The sequence below is a fragment of the Glycine soja genome, chromosome 10 (genome assembly GCF_004193775.1).
Source record: "Glycine soja cultivar W05 chromosome 10, ASM419377v2, whole genome shotgun sequence".
NCBI classification, from domain to species: domain Eukaryota; kingdom Viridiplantae; phylum Streptophyta; class Magnoliopsida; order Fabales; family Fabaceae; genus Glycine; species Glycine soja.
Window position 1 is genome coordinate 50,672,338 of NC_041011.1, and position 24,779 is coordinate 50,697,116.

Here is a 24,779-nt window from a genome sequence, read left to right on the forward strand (position 1 = left end):
CTTGATTTTTGTGAAAACTCATTAATAAAATTTCTTCAAAAGTTAAGGTGCATAAATTGTTTTTAACCCATGAAAAAAGTTCAATTTATTTTATTTTCCTCTAAATAAGATTCAAAATAGTGATGGTGGCTTAAAGAGCAATTGTTGCTATAATTGAAATCTTATTTAGATAAACAGAAATTCAGGGTATGTCTTGTGTTTGGATTCAAGTCACTTTCATTTCAACATCATATCTTTTCCACGTTTAACGTAAAAGCATATATGGATGGCTTCCAATTTTCACTTCCGCACGTTCTTTGGGCACATATGGGCGAGGAGATTCAACTTGAAAAGCTGTATTTAGTTATATTATCACTTTCTTCTTTTATTTGTAATAAAAAAAATCATGATTTTAATTTAAAACGTGCAATGAACTGAATGTAGGGACGAATTTCAAAGAAATACTTCCAAATACCAAGACACGACGATCTTTGGGAATGACTGGTAAATCAATTAGAATACAGAAGAACAGTGCTCTGGTACGTGTAAAAATATACACTAGATTGCTATGTGAATGTACATTAACATCTGTTCATATTGAAATTCTGGCACATCATTAAGATGCGGCTAGGGTCACCGTCCAGTAAGCTTGACCATCCATGCGCCACCTAAGTAAAGACCCAATAAGGGTGCCGCTAGAAGAATTTGAGTGAGAGGATCAGTAGATGGCGTAACTATAGCAGCTGCCACTACGGCACCAACCACAACATACCTCCAAATTGATAGCATCTGGTCTCCAGACACCAGTCCAAGTTGTCCCAATAGAAATTGTATGACAGGTACCTGTAATATGACTTCCTTTAGATTCCATAACTACTAAAGTTTGGAGGGAAAAAAGGATTTTGCAGGTAGGTGATGGAACAATTCAGACACGTAGAGATTACTTGTTCTTGTTTCATCAAGCACCGGAATAAAAGCTCAACTATTTATATACAAAACTATAATCTAAAGGAATGATTGATTATAAATGGAGCCTACACAAACTATATATTATAAGCATTCTTCATCTTAAAAGCAATAGCATGGTTTTGTTTCAAATTCCTAACAGAAGCATGTTTGAATGTCCACAGTGTTCATAACTCCAAATAGACCCCAGCAGGCAGGCATGTTTAAAAATGTAATCATTTGCTGCTCCCTAGGTATTTATTATATACATATTTTGGGAGCAGAAGACAAGCAATTAGGTCAATGGACAATGGCCTCATGGCGTGAATTGGTGTCAGCTACAAGATACTATTCACCACATATTATCAAAGAACCAGGAAGAAAAAATTACCTGGAAAGATAAGCCTGTACTGAACATAAGCACCAGAACAAATTCAAAGTATTGATCGATGGACCATAATGATTCAACAGCACCTTCAGCGTAGGTAACAAAGAAATTTAATGCTGCAGGTGTCAGAACTAAGTAGGAGAAAGTTATTCCGGCATAGAAAAGAACTGATGAGCCTAAAACAATTGGCCCTAGAAACCTTCTTTCAGATTTTGTAAGTCCTGGAAGTACAAAAGCTATGACTTCATAGAGGATGACAGGACTTCCCAAGAGAAGGCCACAGTACCCAGACACCTGCAGTTCAGAATGACAAAAATGTTAATTCAATCAAGGTAGCTTCTTGTATTTTATCTTTAGAGTTTGATCTCAACTTAGATGGGTATGCAAAAATTGTTAAATGCACAACACAACATTGCCTAGAAGTTAGGTAGTAACACATTTTCTTTGTTTAGATCAAGTAATCCTTGTTAAGGTTAGGACAGTCCTCATCTTACAAGTCAATTTTGTGGAATTGAGTTAGGTCCTAGGTCCGATTCTTTAACAAATAATTCCTAACCACACACCCCACCCGCTGGAAAAAAAATCGTGACGGAAAATGAGTAAAGTGGTACACACACAAAATAGATTTTGGCCATCACAAATACTATGATCTGGGAACTAGTTATGAGGCGGACATAAGAATTACGGCAGCTTTGTACATTCCTGATAAAGCAAGAGCACCAGCATAAACACTGGTTTAATTTTACATGAAATGTGTACCAAGAAATAAAATATCACAGCTCATTTGATAACAAAGGAAACAACAACCATCTCAGAGATATATGTAAGAAATCTTACCTTTAAAGTTGTGAAGAAAAATTCACCAGGAGCTAGCTGAAGAAATCTTACACCCTGTGTTTTAACAGGAGCTTCAAGAATCATTATTAGTTCTTTTGAAAATGCAAAGCATCCCAAAATGCTTGCTCCAACTGCCAGGACTGATACAAAGATTCTCTGTCGCAGCTCTTCAAGATGATCAAATATGCTCATTTCTTTGTCATCGGGAAGAAGCTCTTTATCAGGATAAAGAAAATCATAGATAGCACCTCGGTCACCATCTTGCCCAAAATTTCCCTGCGTTTCTTCAGCTGTACTCTCAAAAAGATCTGCATTTTCTGACATAACAATGATCTCAGAATCTCAACCAAATCTACAAGACTTGTGGAAACATATCACCATGATCATCATTTAACTAGGGGAAAAAATTATTTTAGCATAAATTTCAAATGCACCTGCATTAACACATTGTTCAAAAGAAACCACCCTAGGATAATTTAAGTTGAATAACATAGTGTCAACAAAAAACGATATATACTAATCATATTTGGAATTTATCCCCAAAGCATCCTTACAAAATATTATTAGGCATAGATCATGTTTGGATGAACTTCTCCATAAGCACTTTATGGAGAAAGAAAAATAAGAAGTAAAATTGAAATAAGCTTCTTTCACAAAAGTTGATTTTAACGTGTAAGCGAACTTTAGCTAATGGGAGAAGCTTATCTCCAAACTAGCCTTAATATGAGTAAGGGCATCGCATATATTCATATGTCATCCTCATCCAGATCAATATGCAAGTTGATGAACGAGGATAATATATGATAGAAATTCAAAGTGAGCAAAGTCAAAGATTTTGTAAAAATATTTTAGGAATAATAATAATGAGAACAAAAAATTGAAGGAGGGGAAATGGAAATGATTGAATTAGACGTAGTTACCGGGCCTTTCTTCAAGGGCGGAGCCCAGCCCAGTGGCGCTAGTACTCAAGTCTTGCTGCTTCTGTCTCAGCTCGTCATCGACGGCCAAGCAAACAAAACTGTTATTCCTCTTCCGTGGGAAACTCAACCCGGAAGGGTTTGGGTTTCCGACCCGGATGGATGTTCGGAGAGACCCGAATTGAGGAACGATGTTGGTGGGAACACTGGTGCTTATCAATCCCATGCTATGCTGTAACGTCTTTTCTTTTGACTGTCACACGCTTGGATACGGTTTCCTTCCCTTCGATCTTGGTTATGTGCCTGATATTTTACACTTCCAACCTCTTCCTCACTATATAACTATTAGTTTTCGCATAAACTACAACACATGTTTTAGACAAAATCTTTCAACTATTAACAAGTAATTGGTCTCGATAGTAATATTAGATCCCTTAAGTTAAGTAATGTTTCCATAGATTCTAGTATTATGAATGAAAAAATAAACAAATGAGTTTCTAATTTCAAATATTTGAACAGTTAATTGAATTTAAAGATCTGTTCTAATTCTTTTATGTACCTCATTTTAAAGATTTATTTTAATTTTTTAACATTTAATTTCAAGATTCATTCTAATTTCTGTTTGCTGATTTGTTTTTTTGTCAAATTTTAAGTTGATCTAATTTATGTGGCACCCAATTTGTGAGCATGGTAGATCTCATATATTAGAGTGAAAGATACAAAAGTTTTATTTAGAAATAATATATATATATATATATATATATATATATGTGTGTGTGTGTGTATTGGTATTGTAATTTTTTATTATTATTATTAAACCAAAAATCAATACCAAGGGGTCTAACCAAGTGTGTGAGTCTCTAATATTATGTTGAATTTCTATAAATAAATAAAAAAAATCATAAATGAATGTGATAAATTTATTAATTTTTATAATATTCATGTTGTGCTGTTGGTTTGGTTTCTGATTTTGGACCTGACTGTGTTGAACCTAAGATCATTAATATGGTGTTGTAATAAGCAAACCATTACTCCAGGTTGAGGTCAGATTATAATAACCATGTTAAGATTCATAATAAAAATATGTTTTTATCTTTTACAAAGATAGGGCTTAAACACTTATTTTGTCACCAAGAAACTCTTATTCGGGCTTGAATGAAGCCCATCATGGATATTGGGCCGCGTTTGATAGAGAAGAGAAGTTCTTGGCTCGTTATAAATTAATAGGCGCGGTTGTTGTTCCCGCCAAAGTGTGTTGCATCTTCCGCGGGCGCAATGGAGCAAGAGAATCACAAAATCAAAGCAGTGAGTTTGCTTCGAAGCAGAATCTGTGATCCCAAATTCATCTTCATCAGTGAATCTCCAGAAAGCAACTACAGGTCTCAACTTCTGAACTTCTTCTCACACAGTTAACGTTTCTCCTTTTTATTCAATCAAATCGAAAATCGATGAAAAGTACTTTGCCGATTTCTCCATATCAGCAAGCTGAAATTCATGATATCGAGTTCGGTAACGGAAGCATGCAACAATTCTATTCTTCTTCTCGGTCCCCGCGGCTCCGGCAAGAATGCGGTTTGTTCCTCACTCACCTCAACCTCATTTTTTAAGGGTTTTCTCCATTTTCTTTTCATTATGTATTCTCTTGTTAGGTTTTGGAGCTTACAATTCAAGATTTGCTGCAAGAGTATCCGGACTCGGTCTCAGTGGTATTCACTGCCTTCTCAAATAATAATATTAATAATTCATGGAATTGGAAGTGTGCTTGCTCTCTATTGAGTTATATTTTCGTTGCAGATAAGGTTGAATGGGCTTTTACATAGTGATGACATCTCTGCGTTCAAGGTTGGCATTCCTAAAACCTGCTTGTACTGTTACTAATTGAAACAGCTATGATGTTATTAACTTACTAATGTCGTTTGTTTTTTCTGATTGTATAAATTGTTTACTAAAGTTGATTTTCCTGGTTGTTTATGTTGACTTAATGCTGACAATGACTTTGGTTTAGTTAATCATTATTTTTTTAATAATCAATGGCTTCTTATATGGGTAATTTGGCACCCTAGTCAGCTTCGGACACTTAACAATGAAGGAAAATTGGGTTGACTCGAGGTCTAGTTGAGTGAATAACTGCTTAGTCTTACTACAGAAAGGGACAAGTAAATGGAAGATAATCTTCCGGTATGAATTAGCCAGGGAGCTTGGAGATTATTCTCCTTGAGAGAATGTGGCAATGTTCTTTCTGAATTTCTGTTAAAAGATGTGGAGTAAATCTTTCTCATGTTAAAAACTTGTGAATTTACAAAGGAATTGGATGGTGATGGACCAAGCTGTGCAATGCAGCTCAGACTATTTCTGGATATGCAAGAGCAATGAGGTTTTGTTAGGCATATTACAGAATTTCCTAGTCTTGTTATAGAGATTGTTTGAACTGGTAGATTTTGGCTACACTGACCTGACCTTGTATGATGTCTCATTTGTTGTTGCAATTGATGATGAAACAGGAAATAGCTAGGCAGTTATGCATGGAGCATCAATTGCTATTCTCAAAAGCGGTAACATGACCTACTTATTCAAAATTCATACCATGCATTTACAATTATGGTACAGTGATTTTTTTTTTTATCTTGATATGAACCTTTTGCAGGCATCATTTGATGACAACTCCCAATTTATGGTGGCCATCCTAAAGTTAGTAAAAGTTTTCTTGGTTGAAAAAGGAAAATAATTTGAAGTTCTAAAGCATTTATTATCTTTGTTTTCTAGGGAATGTGGATTAGCACATAAAACAGTAATTTTTGTTCTGGATGAGTTTCACCTGTTTGCTCAGGTAAGGCTCCTCTTTCTTTTTCCACTTTGATCACTTCTCAAAAGCTTGTGGTGTAAATTCTGGGTTATAATTGTAGTTATTCTCAACCTCTAATACTGTTTGTGGTCTATGTGAAATATTTTCTATTAAACATTTTTGGTAACTTTTTTAATCATAAATTTGCTACTATCTCCATCCTGATTCTTTGCAGGGTAAACAGAGATTACTCTATAGCTTGCTAGATGCAATGCAATCAATAACATCACAGGCTGTTGTACTTGGCATTAGTTGCCGTCTGGTGTGTGCTTATAGTTATTTCCTTTTTCTTATATAAACTTTCAAGTAGTTGTGAATTTTGTCATGTCTGAATTTCTTTCATGCGATTAGTTGAGAAAAAATATTCCTTTAAATTTCTGTACATGGCATTATTGTTTTGCTTGTATATTTTTTGAGGAAATAATATATCATTGCATGTGGTGCTTATAGATAATAAGATAACTTTTACAAATCAAGATAATCCTCCTTGCAGGATGCAGATCAGCTGTTGGAGAAAAGGGTACGATCTCGTTTTTCACATAGAAAGCTGTTGTTCCTACCACCTTCAATAGAAGATTCACAAAAGTAGGTGGATGGTAATTTCCTTTAGACTGGAACTAGGCTGAAGATGATGTAAATGCTCTGCTTGACTTGTCATGTAGATTACTGATGCACATCCTGACATTACCAATTGATTCAAGCTTTCCACATGCTTATGCTGTTGAATTTAACAGAAAGGTCCAAGTATCCTTTTTTATGTTGAGTCTAGTTGATTAGTTGGCCTTCAGAATGAACAGGAAGTGCCACCCGTATTAATTTATTCATTTCACAACCACAAGAATTCACATGTCTTGTCTACCATATTCTGCTATCACAGAGACTTGATAACTGAATGCTAACCCATAAATTCATAATGCACACATTTTGACATATCTGTCCAGATGTTAATATTCTTGCTTATATTTAAGTTAATAATCTTTGCAGAACGAACTATAGTTGCAAACCTTTTCAACTCTTTGCATCACCATTCACTGCATGTGTTTCTGTGAGTAAACTGATTTCATTTAAAACAGCTAGGTCATATCTATAAAACTGTTATGTGTGGAAAATTCAGTTATGTATTTTTCTTGATTAATGAAAATCCACACTTGTCTACCTGGTTATGAAATCCTTGACAAATTACAGAATATTATAGAAGATAGAAGGTTCAAAGAAACCCTCAATAAATATTTAAATGTTGACTCCTCTGTCAAACATTTGCTGAGGTTCCTGTAAGTATTTTTTCCACACTTCTGTTTAGCTGTTGAGTATCAGATAGACTATCCTCCCAGACTTATGTGAGTTTGATAATTTTCCAGATTCTGTGCAGTCTCTCATATGGATTTGCAGACTGGGTTCCTGTCTCGGGAGAACTTTGAAATTGCATTTACAAGTATCCAGAGGCAGCCCAAACTGGAATGTTTAAGAAGTATGGAAATTTTAGATAATTTATAATATGCTCTTCTTTCTGTATTAGAGATGCCATCCCCATTGATGTTCTATTTATCTATAAACTGTACCCATTTAACGAGTCTTGGTTTTTCATCTTGGAGTTTTCTCCATAATTCAGTATACTGTATCTTTTGATGGAGCAATTAATGGCTTTTTGGTTATAATTGCAACTTGCAAGCAGATTGCTCCATTTTAGAACTCCAAATTTTGGTTTGCATGAAGAGATTGGAAGTTAAAGAGCAAAGTTTATGCAACTTCAATTCTGTGATGAAAGGTAATATTTGTTGTTTTTCTTTCACTCTTTCTATATTATTCCTTAATGTGTCTGTCATATTTTGCAGAGTATATAAGCACCCTGACTTCTGAACGTTATGCAAGACATGTCTGCTTAAGGGTGTGTTCATCTGCTTTGGTGGTTTCTGAAGCCAAACGTGCAATATATAGTAAATGATGCCATTTATCCCCAACCCCAAACTTATTTGGTGGTATTTTTTACCTTTTGTGTGCAGGCATTTGAACACCTTATACATCGTGAATTGATATGTTTCACAGACAATAGAGGACAAAGTTTGTCTGTTGAATTCCGTCCTGTAAAGCTTTTAATTTCATCTGCTGAACTACATCAAGGACTAAGAGCAAATACTTCATGCCCTGTAAGTTAACTGACAGAATTAGCCCACCTGTATATTAATTATGTGCCAGATTGAGAAATAAGAATTGCATGGATTTCACTGAAGCATTTGATTGTTTTTGGTTATTTGTTTTCTAGTTTTCTTTTTACTTAACTTCTTCCATTCATCCATTACACGTCATATCTGTGGAGGTAGGTGATGAGAGCATAATTTATTATATTATCTACCTACATGTTTTGGTTCTAAATGGAAGGGGCTTGGATCTCTCATGCATATAATCTTAGGTTCAATTTCAAGATTCATGTTGAAAAGAAAAAAAATTGTTGGTAGGAATCTCCACTTTAGTGCTTCACCTATGAGGGATTAGTCTTATGCATACATAGAATAGGAGAATATTTTGAGAAACCAAAATATTCATTAAATTTCATGTTTTGCAGCCTAAGCTTCTAAAATTAATGGATCGTGAAGGCTAAAACCACTTGAGGGACACGACTGTTTGTGTTTCACGTTATACTGTATGTGGTCCGATTCCAAATTCTGATAAATTCAGCCTGTTTATGAATAAATAAAATGTTGTGTAGTCAACACTTTTTCGTGATTATAATTGGTGTACATGGAAATGACTTCAGTTTATTTATTTCTATTCATTTCTTCTGAGCAAACAATTTTCAATATTTGCTATATTTTTTTATCCGGATATACGCCATTACATAATTAGCAGATTACAAATCATAAACTATTCATGTATTGACACCTCTTTAAATGGATTTGTTTTTAAGAATTTGTTTATACATCATTGATGCCTTTGTAAAACTTTTGTATATTGATAGTATACTATCAAGATTAAATTTTTCATTGTTTAATTTTGATATATTGACAATGTAAACAAAATTTACACTAACATTTAATAATATGGTGTTACAGCATTTAATAAATTTAACAACTCAAGTATTATTTCATTACATTAATAATGAAAACAAGTTTGGCTTTAGACACCCTATGTTGCTAGTTAAGGTTAATTTTCTCTACTGTTTAATGAATAATTCCGGAGGGAGAGATAAGACATCAATTCGACATGAATTCTAATTTGGAAAATACAAATGTAACTGAGGAATAAAATAAAGAAATGGAAACAATATTCTGAAATAATGTATAACTAGTATAAATGAGTTAAGTTAAATGTTTGGTAAAGCTCATTTGTTTTACTAAATAATTATGTTTTAAGTTTTAACTTAGTTTTAGGTTCAACTAGCATAATATCCGTGTACTGATGAAGGATCGGGTAGAGTATTGAATTGAGAAGGAATGAGTCTGATACGCAGGTTCAATTTCAGTTTGGGATAGACTGCCTCTTTTTGACCTTTTCGTGTCTTCTTGTCTCGTCCATTATTATCGAACAGTTAGAAATAAAGGTGTTTATGGATTGGATTTGGTCTGTTTCGAAGAAAAATAACTATACAATTCAATGACTTTGTTTTCTTAATTATTCTCCAATCAGTTTTACTCTGTTTTAATTTGATTTGATGTAATTTACAACGATTTAGATTGGATCGATTTTTTATTTTAATTTTATTTATATTTTCTTCTAACAAATACTAAATAAATGATAAGATATAGAATAAATATAATAAAAAATTCAATTTAAAAATATCAAATATTTTATCATATAATTAATAATAGTATAACCTTTTAAATATATATTATATCAAAAATAAATTTATACAACCTAATAATTATATTTATTCATTATATCTAAACTTGAAAGCACATTTTGGAGTTGGATGGCTATCCAGGGGTGCTGGTGTGAGGAATAATGAAAAAATTGGCAACAGCTTTATAACATGGGAAATAAAGAAAGCAATAATATGTTTTAAAACCAGAAAACTAGTTTTAGTTTTAAAAATATTTAAAACACTGAAACTGCAAATTAGTTCAATAATATGTGAATCAGTGATCATGACGGTAAACATTTCCAAGAGTTTTATAATTTTGTCCCGAAGCATTATTTTTGTTCTCTATATTCTTATATTACTTTACTAAAACAAATAAATTTTAAAGTGTTGTTTTTGGGAATGAATTATATCTAATGAAAGATAACTAGAAAAATGATAAATTTGTAAATAAATAAATCTTTAGATAGAAAGAAAAACCACACAATATACACTTCTTTTTTTATTAAGCTTTTGTCATGTTTTTATCTACACACTTATCTTTTTTTTGGTCAAAATTAAACTCTTAATTTATATATTATTTTAAAATTTCCATTATAATTCATTTATAAAAGTGCCCTTACAACAATTAAAGTGAAAGACACATTACAAAGAAATTTAAAATTATAACTTCAAGATAGTTACCGAGCATGGTCCAAGAAATAGTTACCGAAAAGATTAATGTTTTGGCATGTCTTGCCCAATCTTTAGCATCCCATCGAGCAACTTTATGGCTTATTTGTGCTAATGAAAATGTTCCCATCCATTTTTCACATTAGTAAATGTTCATCTTTATTGGCTATCATGCTCAAAAAAGTTGTAGCAAGCTAATCAATTATACTAGTACTAACTAAATTTGAATTATTTCCTTGAGTCTCTCCACGTGAAGCAATAGTGATGCATTTATTGCTCAAACTGCAAAGCATGAGAACAGACCAAACAATAAATAACATCTATAGAAGTCCTTGGCTGAATGAGCTACACAGACCAACTATGTTGGCATCAGTGTGGAAACTGGAAACCCTCAACCAATTCTCAGTTAGTTTGATTTTCTCTTTGTTCTTATCATAATCTTTAATATTCTAACTACCAACAGAAAACATAGTAATTCCAAGAAAGTTCGGTTTCTTCCACGCAACATTTCTAAGGAATCCATGATATTTCAATTAGAAACTTCCATTACTTAAACTTATCTCCTCGGAAGCAACATTTATTTCTCTTGGCTTCCTTGCAGCCTCAACACAAGTACTACAGTAACAAACCTCTAACATGAGAAACCTAGACAACAGTGTACTTTTCAACCAAAGGGACTCTGAATTCATTCTCTTATTGGCTGTTGTCAACTTCTAGGGGAGGCGTTTGCTTTTTTCTTCTTTTATACCACTACCTATGTAATAATAATAATAACAATAATAATAATACTAAGCACTACTATTTCTATTGCTGACCAATTCTTAAAGTCCTAGCCTCAGTAATAATGAGTTTAAGATATCAAGCTAGTGTACCTAGTGAAATCCTCACAGAAATAAAAATAAATAAAAAAATTGAAGCCTCCTCACAAATAATTTAAAATCCTCCAATGGTATCTTTCTTTTAATCTTCTTACACAGTAGTTGAAAAACAATAAATTTTACTATTTTATGTTCACTTTTGCATTTAATAATTTATGTATACTAAAGTATTAACATTGCTGATTTCATAAACCCTCAAAGTTGCCTGACACAAACTAAACAAACTTTTGTCTACTCTACCTGATCGATCAGAACTAGGGCGTTTCCTTTCTCATATGGGACACAACTAAAAGTTACTTCTGCAGCAAACACCAAAATCTCTTTGATATGTCAGCTGAAACACAAGGTTCAGTTATTTGTCTCTCAGACTTCCAAGTCCTGCTTTGTTAACACCGTCTGTAGTTAAACTATAAAAAAGTTTTATTTCCCATTTTTCTCTTCCAACCTCTCCTTCTAAGGTTTTGTTCCACTTTGTAAGGAACAAAATGAGAACAATGGTTGCCACTTTCTCATATCCAGCCTCTACCTATTTTGTAAGGTGTTGTTCCGTGAGAGAAAACCATGACCAGGTTAAGCTGCAAGTGAACAGCAGCATCAGAACTAATGGGAGTTTTAGGTCCCCAGTTAAAGTTGAGTCACTCAAACAAACAGTTTCAACTACCACCACTCTTGGTCAAGCTGTTACAATTGATGAAAATGGTCTTCGCCAAAACATTCCAACAAAGAAGCAATTGGTTGATCCTCATCGTCAAGGGCTCATCATTGAAGGTGGAGTTGGTTATAGACAGACTGTTGTCATTAGGTCCTATGAAGTTGGAGCTGATAAAACAGCCACACTTGAGAGCATCCTCAATCTTCTTCAGGTGATTATGATCATTTAACCAAATTTTTAACTTCACAAAAAGCACAAAAGCTTCATTGTTTTGTTGCTAAATATGCTATCTTATGTGCAGGAAACTGCATTAAACCATGTTTGGATGTCTGGACTGCTGAGTGATGGGTTTGGAGCAACACATGGAATGGTGAGGAACGATCTCATTTGGGTTGTCTCAAGAATGCAAGTTCTGGTTGATTACTATCCCATCTGGTAAAGCCCCTTTCCATCATGATTATTTCAAGGAGGACATTAATGAATATGAACATTTGCACCCTTCCGAAAATTTTCTTTTTTTGTTGGAATATACAAATCAAATTTATAAAGTTTTCAACTCACTTGAGACAATTCTTGTCAAAATTGTTGTACTATTTATTGAAGGTTTTCCTAGAAGTTTTCTCCGTATGCAAGAACTTTTGTCCTATACTCTTTTGGCAGCAGAAAGCTATACAAAAATCTACCTCTTCTAATAGAGTTACATGTTGACTAAGACATGCATAGAATTTCACTAAAATATTCCATATTTAGATCCATCATGGGCCATGGCCATTTCAAACACAATAAACAAAGAAAGTAATAAGGACATTATCATAAGAGTCAGAATAAGTTGTGATGGGCCATAATCGTGACAAATTTTCTTAAGAGTTGTAACAATTTTAATGAAATGAAATTTTAGTTTCACTATCATGACAAAACCATAATAACTAGAAATGAATTTAACATGTGTCAGGGGAGAGGTAGTTGAAATTGACACATGGGTTGGAGCATCAGGCAAGAATGGAATGCGGCGGGATTGGCTGATAAGAAGCCAAGTCACAGGCCGCATTTTTGCACGTGCAACAAGGTAAGTACCATATACATGTTATGTATTGCACAGTCTTTCTAACAATTTTCAAATTTTCCACTGTGCTGATTGTAATAAGCCATAAAACAGCACGTGGGTGATGATGAACCGTAAAACAAGACGTCTCTCCAAAATGCCTGAAGAGGTAAGAGCAGAAGTTTCACCTTGGTTTATAGAGAAGCAAGCAATAAAGGAAGATGATGTTCAAGAAAAAATAGTCAAATTAGACAAAGAGGCAAAATACATGAATTCTGACTTGAAGGTATATATGCCATTTACTTTATAGAGTTTAATATGTCGTGTAAAAATATGTAACTCAATCAGAAATTGTAATAGATGTAACTTTTAAGATAATTATTTTAAAAATCAACAAAAAGTTAGTGTTTACCATACATAACAATCTATAATTAGATGATAGTGTAAAAAACATTATTTACTCTCTTTACTCTTTATTTACTGCTGGCTCTACCACAGCACAAAGAATGTACACAATTATTGACTTTGTGCCCCTCTCCACTTTGCAGCCCAAGAGAAGTGATTTGGACATGAACCAACATGTTAATAATGTGAAGTATGTAAGATGGATGCTAGAGGTAAATTGCAAGAATTTATCAACTCAATACTCACTAGGGTCATTATGAATGTCACTGTTAACTCTAAAATTCAGTTGTTGATTGCTTCTACAGACCATCCCAGACCAAATTCTGGAGGGGCACCAATTATCTGGTATCACACTAGAGTACAGAAGGGAATGTGGAAGCTCGGATATAGTACAATCACTATGTGAACCTGAAGAGGATGAAATACTTCATGGTGTGGTGGAACCAGATTACTGCACAAATCTTCTCAATGGGTTATCATCAGATATTATAAATGGTAGTGGTGTCCTTACTTGCCTTGAGAAGAGGCCATTAAGGTATACACACCTGCTACAAACCAAAGGAGAGAAACAAAACGACGAAATTGTCAGAGGAAGGACTACATGGAAGAGGAAGATTTCTACAATGCCATTTTCCACTTAGACCTAGTAAGATTCATATGTGGACTGGGAAGGAACAAATGTTAGCAATACTCTGGTCATGGTGTGTACCCACCAAGAAAAATTCTTGGTCTAAATGAAAACGATATCATGGGAAAAAGACAACCAAGAAGCGTTTGGAGAAAAAAAATATACATGTAACAATTCCAATTGAAGTGTAAGTTATGAATATCCTTCTTAGTTCTTAGTTCTTATTTATTTATTTATTTATCTTGGTCAAAGATTTGGATATTTTAGAGACTAATCCTACTAAGTAAATTATTTTTATTCGTGTGAATGCAGGTTTATACCCAACTACACCAATTCTTATTAAAACAATATAAAACATGATTATTTAGTTGTAGTAAACTTTATCTATGTGGGCAAACTATATCATGATTTTAAATATATCATGATTTTAAAAAAACAAGGAAAATGTTTTCCAACACATTCAAGTAAAAGTGGATTTTAGTAAAGTAATGTAAGAGCACCTCTGTTGTAGGTTGCTCTTGAAAAAGCCACAGTAGGAGTGAGTTGAAAAGTAAACGTGAAACAATGGAGAGCAACCCCACATGAACATGTCAAAGCACCCGATGTTGCAGTAAGGTGTTTTTGCTTCCTTTTTTTTAGTAGGTCCCATGGTATCTTTTCATTAGTTATTCAAGTGTATATTGTCTTTTATTTTATCTAAATTAAGCAACGGACACCCCATTTTTGGGTGCATGGAGTGGAAAGAGTGATAGAAAGAAAAAGGAAAAAGAGAAGAAATAACATGTGGTAATTATGTAATGGGAAAGGAAACCTGGAAAGAGAGAGATGGGAAGACAATATCGTAAAAAAAATGAAAAAGAAAATAAGTATGTTAATATTTATTCTTTGTTTATTCACTATTGTGTCTTGATTATAAAGAAAAAAGAAAATTGTTTTTTTTTTACTTTATAATAAAAACTTGTGATAAAGAAACGACTTTTTAAAAAATAATTAATAGCAAACACGTGTACGCATTTATTGCATACGCCATATCACACTAGAAATATCTTCTGGCCTAAACCATGTGGAAGATCAACTGAAAAATAATTCAGTAAAAAAAAATCAACTGAAAATTAATCTCGCTTGAATAATGTGGTGAAGTTCTTGAAGAAATGTATTCAAATTATGCATTATTACGTCAGTATTCAAGCAATATTTTTATTTGTACAATTTAGTAAAACAAATTCTATTATCTACTTTCATTATGTGAAAATATTTTTCACATACACGCATACAAAGATAAAAATTACGCAAAAAAAAAGTAGAAATAATTGTTGACAATATCAAATATGAATCAATTATTTGATATTCAAATTTTTACTAACTTCTAAAACTATTTTCATTGCGTAGTAAACAAATGTTCCATTTGCAGTCATTTTTATATCACATTATAAAATCTGAAACTTTTAGTAATACTGCAAATGTTTGCCTAATAATCAAGCATCGGTTTGTAGCTATGTTGATAGATAAAAGTCATAAAACGCGATATCCTAAACATAATTAATGGTAATGTCAAACTCCAATGGAGTAGTATTTAAAACTTGACCAGCAAGGCAACAACATTATAACATGTGGACACAATTTATGAAGCAAAAGCATTCTTCACTCAATTTCCTTGAAATGACTGGATACACGTTTCAGAATGATTCATTCCGATGGAGGCGAAGAAATTGGCCAATTTATACCAATGGTGGAAACCTATTCAGAAGCAAGCCCCATAAATAATAATAATAAGTACACCTCTCTACCAGCTGGAACTATAATTTGCCGCCCAAAGAAACTGTGATCCACTAAACTAAGCTAGGAGAAATTAATATTCATTTACAATTAATTATGAGGTTGATGATAGTATTTACACCATGTGTATGGCTATGGTTTGTTACCCATAAAAATGAGGAAGGAATCAATCAAAGAATAATGCAGCATTGTAACTTGCAGCAATTGTGAAATTATCGCCTCTTTTTGTTCCCTAAACTGCGATGGAGTTGCCAAGACCACAAAAGCAAAAATGTAACAATGGTCACTCCAACACCCGACCAGAATATTACCAGCCATATAGGCATTGGTTTTGGATACAAGCCTGTGGAAACACAACCATCAATCAGTGAATTATACAATGATTTATACTAACCTCAAAATATGACACACAAGAATTAATTAAGAGACCTACCGTGTCCAAACTTAATGCAAATCAGAAGTTCCACAATGCAAATGGCAAGAGAGAGCCAACAATATGCCCCAACCTTTTTCACTGGCTTTCTGAAAAAATCACAAGGAATATATGAGGAAAAAATGTCAAAAATTTGGTAGGATATCTCCAATGTGACTTCTTTTGGGTAGGGGTGGGAGGGAAACGAGAGAGATGCAGAAGAATGTACCTGTCTTGAAGGTATGAGTTGTACTCACGAATTGTTGGAATCGCAAGTAGCCACCACAAAATCAACCTATATATAACAACTGAATTTCGAGGAGGTATCCAGAGACAAAACTTCAAAAAGAATGTGTTGAGCTCTACTGTCAAAAATACAATGCAAAGACTAAGCACTTGAATGAAACGCCAAGGACCAAGCAGTGGATGCCACTCGTCTTTGTCCCACTGTGCTGGTGTGAATTGGCCTAATGTTCGTTTCACCTGATAACGAAGAACCATAGCAAAGAGCACTCAAGTCACATTCAGTCCACTTAGCAATCAATAAATTAATTACTAACACTAAGAATCAACTAACATAGTCAGATAGTCAAAATCATTTTTAGTGACAATACTAGTTATTATTACAACATTAAGAAAACACAATTTTAGTGAAAACATCTGTCAACACAAGTATTGGCAATTGACTACTGCTCAACTAGGCAAAGAAAAAAGTAGATTTCAAGTTAGAGAGCTATCAACTTCAATAGGAATCAAGGATTCAAGCATAATGGAATAACTGATGACAAAAACAATCAAAATCTTAAAAACATACTTTTCCTATTATGTTAGGCTGCTGGCTTAGACCAACCCATTTGTATGTTTTCCCGTCAAAATATCTAACAGTATGCATTCCTGCCCATATTCCTGCATATTAACCAAATTAAAAGATGTTACAATTGGCTGTAACAATTTCAAATCCAAAAGGGCATTAATTTCAGCAATAGTGCAAACACAAAAAAACACTACATTTTTTTTAATAAAATGATCAAACAAGTAGCCTCTTGTAGCATTCTAGAGGGGGATCAGATAATTCAAACTAATAATGATTTTTAAGAAATTCAATGCAAAACTTTATTATATACCAGCAGAATCATGAATTATGATACTAAAAGAACCACTAAAGTTCATATGATGTACCCAAAAAATTTCTACAATGAAAAAAATAATTTAGATGTAACCAAACTGATCTTTAACGTAGTCAAACCATTCATGTGCACAATAATTTAGCAATTCTTATCCGAGATTGTACATTTTCATATACCTTCAAACTTGAAACAACAAAATTCACAGATGGAAGAATCCTACAAGCAAGCTTTCAACATTTAAGGGGCTGGCCATGTTTTCAAAATCAGTATGTATGCTGCTGACAAGCTATTACAGATTAAATGAATGACTATAGATGCAATCTGTGGTCATGGTGATACGATAAATAAGCTCATGCTTTAACTAATAAATCACATGCAATCCTTGCAACTTGCCAAAAGTCAAATAAAATTGGGTCAAAACTCTTACCAAACCAATTGCAGATCAAGATGTCAAGAATAATACTGTCCCACCAGCACTCGTTGAAATTTGGCAACATGTGACGAAAAGTGTACTGAAGATGCCAACACAGAATGGTATGTAAGCAATTCAAAAGATATAGATATATCAAAACAAAAAATCAAGCTTTACGGATGCACTAACCCACAACCACACCTATGTGAAAAAATCAGAGTGTATTAATCAGATCAGGGATTACCTCCACCAACTCAAAACCAATGGATAACACCCAAAGAAGGGGTTGATTACGAATCAATATTGCCTTCCCCCACCATCCAATAACATGAGCTAGAACAAATTCATCAAAAAGTGTCTCCTGAAAAATGAAACATAATATATAAGCCCCATGTTATTTCCAAATATGATAAAGCAAAGAACAAAACTATTTTAGGAGAGCATAGGCAAAAACAAAGGTTGTGAAAGAAATCATACATAAACATTCTTAAACCTGCTTGCAGGGTTTTCAGGCAGATATATACGACAGTCAGCGCCATAAGATCTTTCTGGAAGTTCTGCCAAGATCAAACATAGAAATTACATATTTTTAAACTGAAGAAAACAGCTTTATCCTTGACTAACCAAAAATGTTTTCAAATCTCAAATACAACGCTGATACATAATCAATTAATTCTAACCAATTCAGAGCTAATAAAAAAGAATCGGATTGAATTACCAACGCCAAGATCAGGATGAAGAAACTTCATAAACTGTCGAGCATCATCACGCTTCTGTATGGACAAAAAATTGAGAATGCATGTTAGTCCACTTTCATTCACTAGCTGGAAACAGAGCTAAATGACTAAGACCATGCAACAGAAGGCAAAGTTAGAGGAAGCTAGCCAATGAAAATTTAAAAAGTAAGCAAGAATCTGCTACAAAATACACTACAAAAATGTAAAATTTACGCTTGACAAAACTACTTAAACTTTACACAAAAAGAATAGTTAAATTGAGACATGGAGACCAACCTGAAAAAGCAAAAATGTGAGGGCAACAAGGTAAACAACAGCCATTCCATGAACCAAGCGCCAAATTGCAGGATGTGGCCTAATAAGAACCCTGAATGAAAATAATAAGAAAAAAATATTCAGGTAATAGTCTCAAGAGAAAATTCACTACAACTTCAGCTGAACTAAAACTCAACTAATATTTTATTACTCTTCCACCATCATATACTATACTAATATTCTTCCAGATTCATAACATAGCAGAACAATTTTAAGCAGGATTATATTAATTTTTTTATGCAATGAGCTTCCATCAAACAAAGTTAAACAGCTTGGTTTCCCAATTATCTTTATACAGTTCCATATCCCTTCCACACACACTCTCTCTCTAACCCCAAGCTTGAAAAGAATCATCTTCCAGTAACTTTTCTTCTTTGCAAGTAAACTAGCAGCAACCATCCAATCTTGAATGATATCTTGATTATCCCAAATAACCTGGCCTATTTATAATGTTCTAAAACAGTGATGTGTGTGTGTTTGGAGCGGTTGCAATAGTCTCTTAACATCAACTCATAACTTGAAAAATGAAAAAAAAATATTATTCTCTTAACATAAAATGAAATAAATTATTATTCTCTTAACATAACTCTTTAACTTAAAAAAATGAAATAAATAACTGATAAAGTCTGGAACTAAAATCTTAAACGCCAACTCTCAAACCAGAAACTAGAAGATCAGATACTCAATCCCCTCTAAGATATACTTAAGACCTTTACTAGGGATCTAAATCTAAACTCAACAAATATACCAGACAACTAAATTTAATATAATAAAAGCAACAAGACTAATATATACATCCAAAAACAATAAGTAGATGGAAAATATCAAACTAAACAAAATAAATTCATTTGATTACTCACGTAGAAGGAGCTTGCAGTAGGCAATAAGCAAGAAAAACAGCAATCATTGCCCATACACCCCTACAGAGAAACAGTTTTGTAGGCATCATGCAAATTGTATAAAGCAAAGTGATAAACTAAGCAAAATGAGCACTAAGTAAACTAGAAATACCAAACCTTTTAACAGAAGTAACAAGATCCCCAGATGCATCTCTTTCTGGATCAAGTGCTCCACTTGCCCATCTGGTAAATACAATGATATAAAAAAATTAAGTGGGGGGGGGGAGAAAATTAATTTTATTGAAGAACAAATTTCCAAGTAGATAAAAATTCAGCACTTGTTGACATTAATTTATCCAGCTAAATACTCACATAAGAAAGCAAGCACCAATAAGTAACAATGTGATGGTGCGAGGCTTGTATGCCCATGCGGTCCATGGATCAAGTTCATCATCAACATTTAACAAATGGGAATGACCATTTTCTTTAATAATATCATTTCTCTTTACTCTTGTATGACCGTTGGACTCCATACTCGGTGTTCCAGAGAAGCTACTCTCTAACTACAATCAAAATCAAAGAAATAAGATAATTTACAGGTGCTATATGACAAATAGCCCCAGAGTTTTATTTTATGCACCTCAAAAGACCACTTCTGGAAAGCACACAATACAACAAATAGTCACAAAAAATTCATCCACTTAATCCAGATACAAATCCATCAGACAAAACAATAAGAAACAGTATCGTATATAAAAGCATACCATAATTGAATATAACACATGATGCATTAACCAGACTACTGCTAGTTATCGGTGCGTAGTTGCATTTCAGTGACATGTCATGAACATTTCATTGACATGAGAAATATATTAAACAAAGAACAGGAGATAAAAAGAGTCCACATATATCATTGTAAAACAGTAAAAATTCCATTCGTGCATAATAAACACAAACTGTAAGAGAACTAAACAAGACAACTCCACGTAAAAACATACAACCAGAAGACTTTTCAAAAAACCAAAATCACAAGATATAATTTCTCTATAGCAATGAACCCAAAATTGATACAATTAATTATCCTTAAGAGAATACTAAGTACATAACCAGCATGTAAAACAAAATGATCCAAACAAAAGTAACTTCACTTCTGCATAACAAAACCATATTAGGGTTCAAAATTAAAGACCAAACTGAACATACTCACGCATAACCACTGAATTTACAACAAACCCCAAATTTTGTAATCCAAAGTAGTATCTGGTACACAATTCAGTGTTTTTTTTTTGGTGTGTGTTGTGTGAAAAAACACTGATTGACAGCCCAACAGTCCATCACAAAATCTACAGTATAAATAGCACTCACCAATATTTTGAACACAGTACTACCCATCAGCATCTTAACACATAAGACACCACATGCATATATCTCACAAAGAATCAAACTGAGTAATTAACGGATCCCCGTCAAGAGCAAACTACACAAACCGTTACAGAAAAAAAGCGTATTACTATTATAAATACAAAATACACATTAATTTTAAACGCATTGCATCAAAAACCGCAGAAAAAAAACATTCAAATTCTGAATCCAAACCAAAATTACCAAAGTCGGCTACATCAGCAGCACGATGGATCTAAATCTGGCAGAAGAACCAAAACCCATTACCCCAGCGCATAATTCAACCCCGTATCGATGCATGTAACAGCGAAACCAATCGAACCCCGAATCCACTGGAACAAGGGTCAAGTGGGGTGCGCCGAAGAAAAAAACTTTAAAAAAAAATCGAGGAATTGAAGGAACCCAAAATGAAAAGAGAAAAAAAAAAAAAAAAAAAAAAGCAAGGTACACTGAAATGTCAGGAGAGGTAGTAGTAGATTCGAAGCACAGTCTCAAAAGAATGCATAACGGAGTACGCGTGTGAGTGTGTGTGTGTGTGCGTGCGAGTGATGATAGATATGATATGATTCGTAACGAAAAAGAGGTTATACTTATACAGAGAGAGCGAAAAAGCGGGTTATAATAAAGGCTTTTGTTTTGCAGAGAGAGAGGAAGAAAGATACTTACGTAGAGAGAGAAAGTTGGGAAGGTGAGTGAGGCAGACAAAGGACCCCTGGCCGTACGATTGGAGAAACGAGAAGATCGCAGCCGTCGGATCAGAGTAATGAATGAGAGGAAGAAGAAGAAAAGTGTGAGTGTATGCTTAATGAATGAAATGGGGGAGAGATTAAAATATTTATAGAGATGAGGGGGGAAAGAAGGGCAAAATGGAGATATTGTATTGTAAGAGGGTGGTGGGTGAATGAAAGTGTGGTGGCTGTTGTTTGTGTATTTTGAGCAGAGTCTGCAACAGCGGCGAAAAGGCGAAGGGTGATGATGAGCCAAAATTAAAAAGAGTACGACGGTCAAAGATAGATTTGAAGATGTTTTAGATACGCACGATGAATCATGGACCCAAAACTTGTAAATACTTTTCCTCACTTTAATGCCCCTCTCCCTTCTCCTTAATTGCCCTTTTGCTCCTCTCCCTTTATTTTAAAGTGAAAATCTCCTATTTATGTATATGTTCAGGACCAGGATGATAGTAAAGTGATACCAATCACAATTTTAAAGACTAAACTCACTATATGCTCCCTTTTTTATGAATATATTTTTATATTAATATAATTCTTTTCATATTCAATAAGAATATTTTTAGTAATTTTTTAAATTATTATTATTATTTTAAGAAAAAAATTATGGCTTGTTGAGTAACATATCTTATCCTAGTTTCAGGGTTTTTTAATAATTTAAAATGAATGTGATGTCTCTTAATTGTTGTGAAATTCTACTTGGAGTAATTGGAGTGGGGACAATTAGTGGTGTTTGTTGTAGTACTTGGTAAGTTATAATTTGGAGGGAATTTATTTATTTGTGTTGTGCTGACGTTTTGGTCACCAACATTTTCCGGTGGAGCTACAAAATATCATTATCGATTGTGCTCTCCAGATTCCCTTCTTAATTTTCCATGCCATCAATCAACGAGTAGCTATAAAACACAAAAATACAATGTGGGGTAAAGCCCAATTGCAACCTACAAGGGCATACAACAAAACAACCAAATTTAATTAAACCCCCCCTTTCCCACTCAACAGCCCCTTTGCCAATTTATACTAACATCATTACAGCATCATTGTATATCTACTTTTGACAATTCCATAAAAAAAATAACAACAATAATATCACTATGATATGAATGACTAATTAAAATTAAAATCAGCAGCATTCATTGACATAAAAATATTGTTATACTACTATTTATTACTATCATGGAAAGACCAAATATCATGACGGAAAAAGTTGAATGCCATGGAGGGTATATAGAAGAATATCCCACTCTTACACAGGAAATATTTTAATATTTATGGAACAATGATCTGGAAATGATTTTTGTTCATATATAAAATATAATATAAATATTTAATAGGTATAAATGATTTCTAAAACATTAATTTATGAATGAGTGAGATTTTTTTTTTCGTTTTCATAAATGAAAATAAAATTTTCCGTGACAATTCACTGTAAGATTATTAAAATTTCTTATAATAAATGATTGTAAATATGCTGTTTTAGGAAAGTTAAATAATAATAAATGCATTTCATTAATAAATAAAAATATTAGAAATCTCATCTTATCATTAAAAAAACTCACTCCTAAAAAATGATTTAATTGGGGGAATGAACAACTCTGTACCAGAAATCACTTTAATGAATAAAAAGGAAAGAGAAGTGTACACATATTTCTATAACATGATGTCAGTGACGATATTTTTTTCTGGGGTACAAAGTCACCTCCTCGTGTTTAATTATATTGATGTCTTTACGAAAATGTAGGCAGCAAATTATATTTCCAAGTGAAGTATAGATTGCAAAAAAATTGTTTGGTAGTGGAAAAAGCATGCAACAATTTAGTGACTGGACTGGTCTTTAATAAGATAGAAAATAATGACATCTATCACAATCGGGCAACTAAGCGTACGCAGCTTAAACACTTTCTGTCATTTTGCATAAATGTTTCTCATTTTTACACTTTGTTGTTTTAAGAAATTTTTTCCCTCTTTCCCTTTCATTCAACTGCGTGTGAGGTTCATGTCAATCGCTTTTTGGTTTTTCAACTTATCACTGTAATTTATTGTCGATATATCACTGTTATTAAATAAATTCCATTTTGAAGAGAACCAAATAAAACGATATTGGGGGGGGGCAAGTTTACACGGTATTATTAGGGGGCAGGGCAAACGTGTATCTTCAGAACACATGCTAATATCAAAGAATAATAGTCATTATTATTTGTTAATCATTTAAGAAATATTAAATACTAAAAACAAAATTTTATTTCTTACTATAACTTATAATTTTAAGACACAAGTTAAAAAATATAAAAGAATGGGACTTAATTACTGTTTTAATCCTTGAATTTAGGATCTGTGTTTTTATTAGTCCCTGAAATTTAAAAATATTTTTTTTAATCCCAAAATTTTGACAAATTACTGGAACATGATAAACTGATACTTTATATCATTTTTTAGTCTTTTTGGGGTGGTTTTTTAAGCTTATGACAGTTTTAAAATTTAAATTCTAAATAAATCAGCATTATGTTTTATTTTGAAAAATCAATTTATTTTCTTGCCAAACTAATTTCAACAAATTTTAAAATAAACCAGCATTGTAGAAATTGATTTTTTTTTTATCAAAATTAGTTTTAAACAAGATTTAGTGACTGCTTTAGTCTCTGAATTTGATATGCATATTTTTTTTTAGTCCCTAAAATTTAAAATTATTCTTTTTATTCTTGAATTTTGAAAAAAAAATCTTTTTAGTTTCTAGTATAATAAATTGATATTTTGGATCAGTTTTTAATTTTCATAAATTAGTTTTTACTTTTTAACAGTTTGAATTTATATTTTAAAACTCTCATGGTGTTAAAAAATTGTAACAAAATGCTAAAAATTACATAAATATCAACTATTGTATCAAGGACTAAAAAAAATTATCAAAATTTAGGGATTAATTTTTTAAAAAAATTTCAAGGACTAAAAAAACATACCTCTAAAATTTAGGGACTAAAACAATAGTTAAGCCAACAAATTACCATAATTGATAAGTATGTTAATTAACTAAAACATTCAATTATTCAACAAAAA

At 32.9% G+C, this 24,779-nt stretch overlaps 4 protein-coding genes across 7 annotated transcripts; 2 read left to right on the plus strand and 2 right to left on the minus strand.

The window, feature by feature from the left end:
• Nucleotides 1-430: 430 nt before the first annotated feature.
• Nucleotides 431-3,396, minus strand: LOC114372588 (sec-independent protein translocase protein TATC, chloroplastic-like). 2 transcript variants are annotated; one of them, XM_028330235.1, is made up of 4 exons: nt 3,070-3,396; nt 2,150-2,457; nt 1,316-1,606; nt 431-822 (listed from the first exon to the last, which is right to left on the minus strand). In XM_028330235.1, exons 1-4 carry the CDS (start codon nt 3,290-3,292, stop codon nt 613-615), a joined length of 1,032 nt encoding a protein of 343 aa, XP_028186036.1. In that variant the 5' UTR covers nt 3,293-3,396; the 3' UTR covers nt 431-612. The 2 variants fall into 2 exon arrangements, with proteins under 2 accessions (XP_028186036.1, XP_028186035.1); XM_028330234.1 differs by having other exon boundaries at nt 2,150-2,466; nt 3,070-3,395.
• Nucleotides 3,397-4,294: 898 nt separating this feature from the next.
• On the plus strand, nt 4,295-8,693 carry LOC114370675 (origin of replication complex subunit 4-like). Its single transcript, XM_028328070.1, has 16 exons — nt 4,295-4,445; nt 4,548-4,638; nt 4,716-4,772; nt 4,861-4,908; nt 5,568-5,618; nt 5,711-5,754; nt 5,830-5,893; nt 6,084-6,170; nt 6,402-6,493; nt 6,571-6,652; nt 7,094-7,179; nt 7,267-7,376; nt 7,581-7,673; nt 7,741-7,793; nt 7,909-8,052; nt 8,469-8,693. Exons 1-16 carry the CDS (start codon nt 4,342-4,344, stop codon nt 8,502-8,504), a joined length of 1,242 nt encoding a protein of 413 aa, XP_028183871.1. The 5' UTR covers nt 4,295-4,341; the 3' UTR covers nt 8,505-8,693.
• A 2,824-nt stretch (nt 8,694-11,517) lies between these two features.
• On the plus strand, nt 11,518-14,627 carry LOC114371064 (palmitoyl-acyl carrier protein thioesterase, chloroplastic-like). Its single transcript, XM_028328468.1, has 6 exons — nt 11,518-12,114; nt 12,205-12,338; nt 12,856-12,969; nt 13,060-13,231; nt 13,494-13,562; nt 13,656-14,627. The coding sequence occupies exons 1-6, from the start codon at nt 11,737-11,739 to the stop codon at nt 13,989-13,991; spliced, it is 1,203 nt and encodes a 400-aa protein (XP_028184269.1). The 5' UTR covers nt 11,518-11,736; the 3' UTR covers nt 13,992-14,627.
• A 971-nt stretch (nt 14,628-15,598) lies between these two features.
• Nucleotides 15,599-22,110, minus strand: LOC114372352 (CDP-diacylglycerol--serine O-phosphatidyltransferase 1-like). 3 transcript variants are annotated; one of them, XM_028329857.1, is made up of 13 exons: nt 21,664-22,110; nt 19,969-20,159; nt 19,774-19,839; nt 19,618-19,677; nt 18,719-18,809; nt 18,424-18,478; nt 18,183-18,262; nt 17,950-18,066; nt 17,721-17,805; nt 16,981-17,072; nt 16,396-16,649; nt 16,188-16,276; nt 15,599-16,097 (listed from the first exon to the last, which is right to left on the minus strand). In XM_028329857.1, the coding sequence occupies exons 2-13, from the start codon at nt 20,127-20,129 to the stop codon at nt 15,967-15,969; spliced, it is 1,281 nt and encodes a 426-aa protein (XP_028185658.1). In that variant the 5' UTR covers nt 20,130-20,159; nt 21,664-22,110; the 3' UTR covers nt 15,599-15,966. The 3 variants fall into 3 exon arrangements, with proteins under 3 accessions (XP_028185658.1, XP_028185659.1, XP_028185657.1); XM_028329858.1 differs by lacking the exon at nt 21,664-22,110 and adding an exon at nt 21,202-21,400; XM_028329856.1 differs by lacking the exon at nt 21,664-22,110 and adding an exon at nt 20,962-21,052.
• Between the last annotated feature and the right edge of the window lie 2,669 nt (nt 22,111-24,779).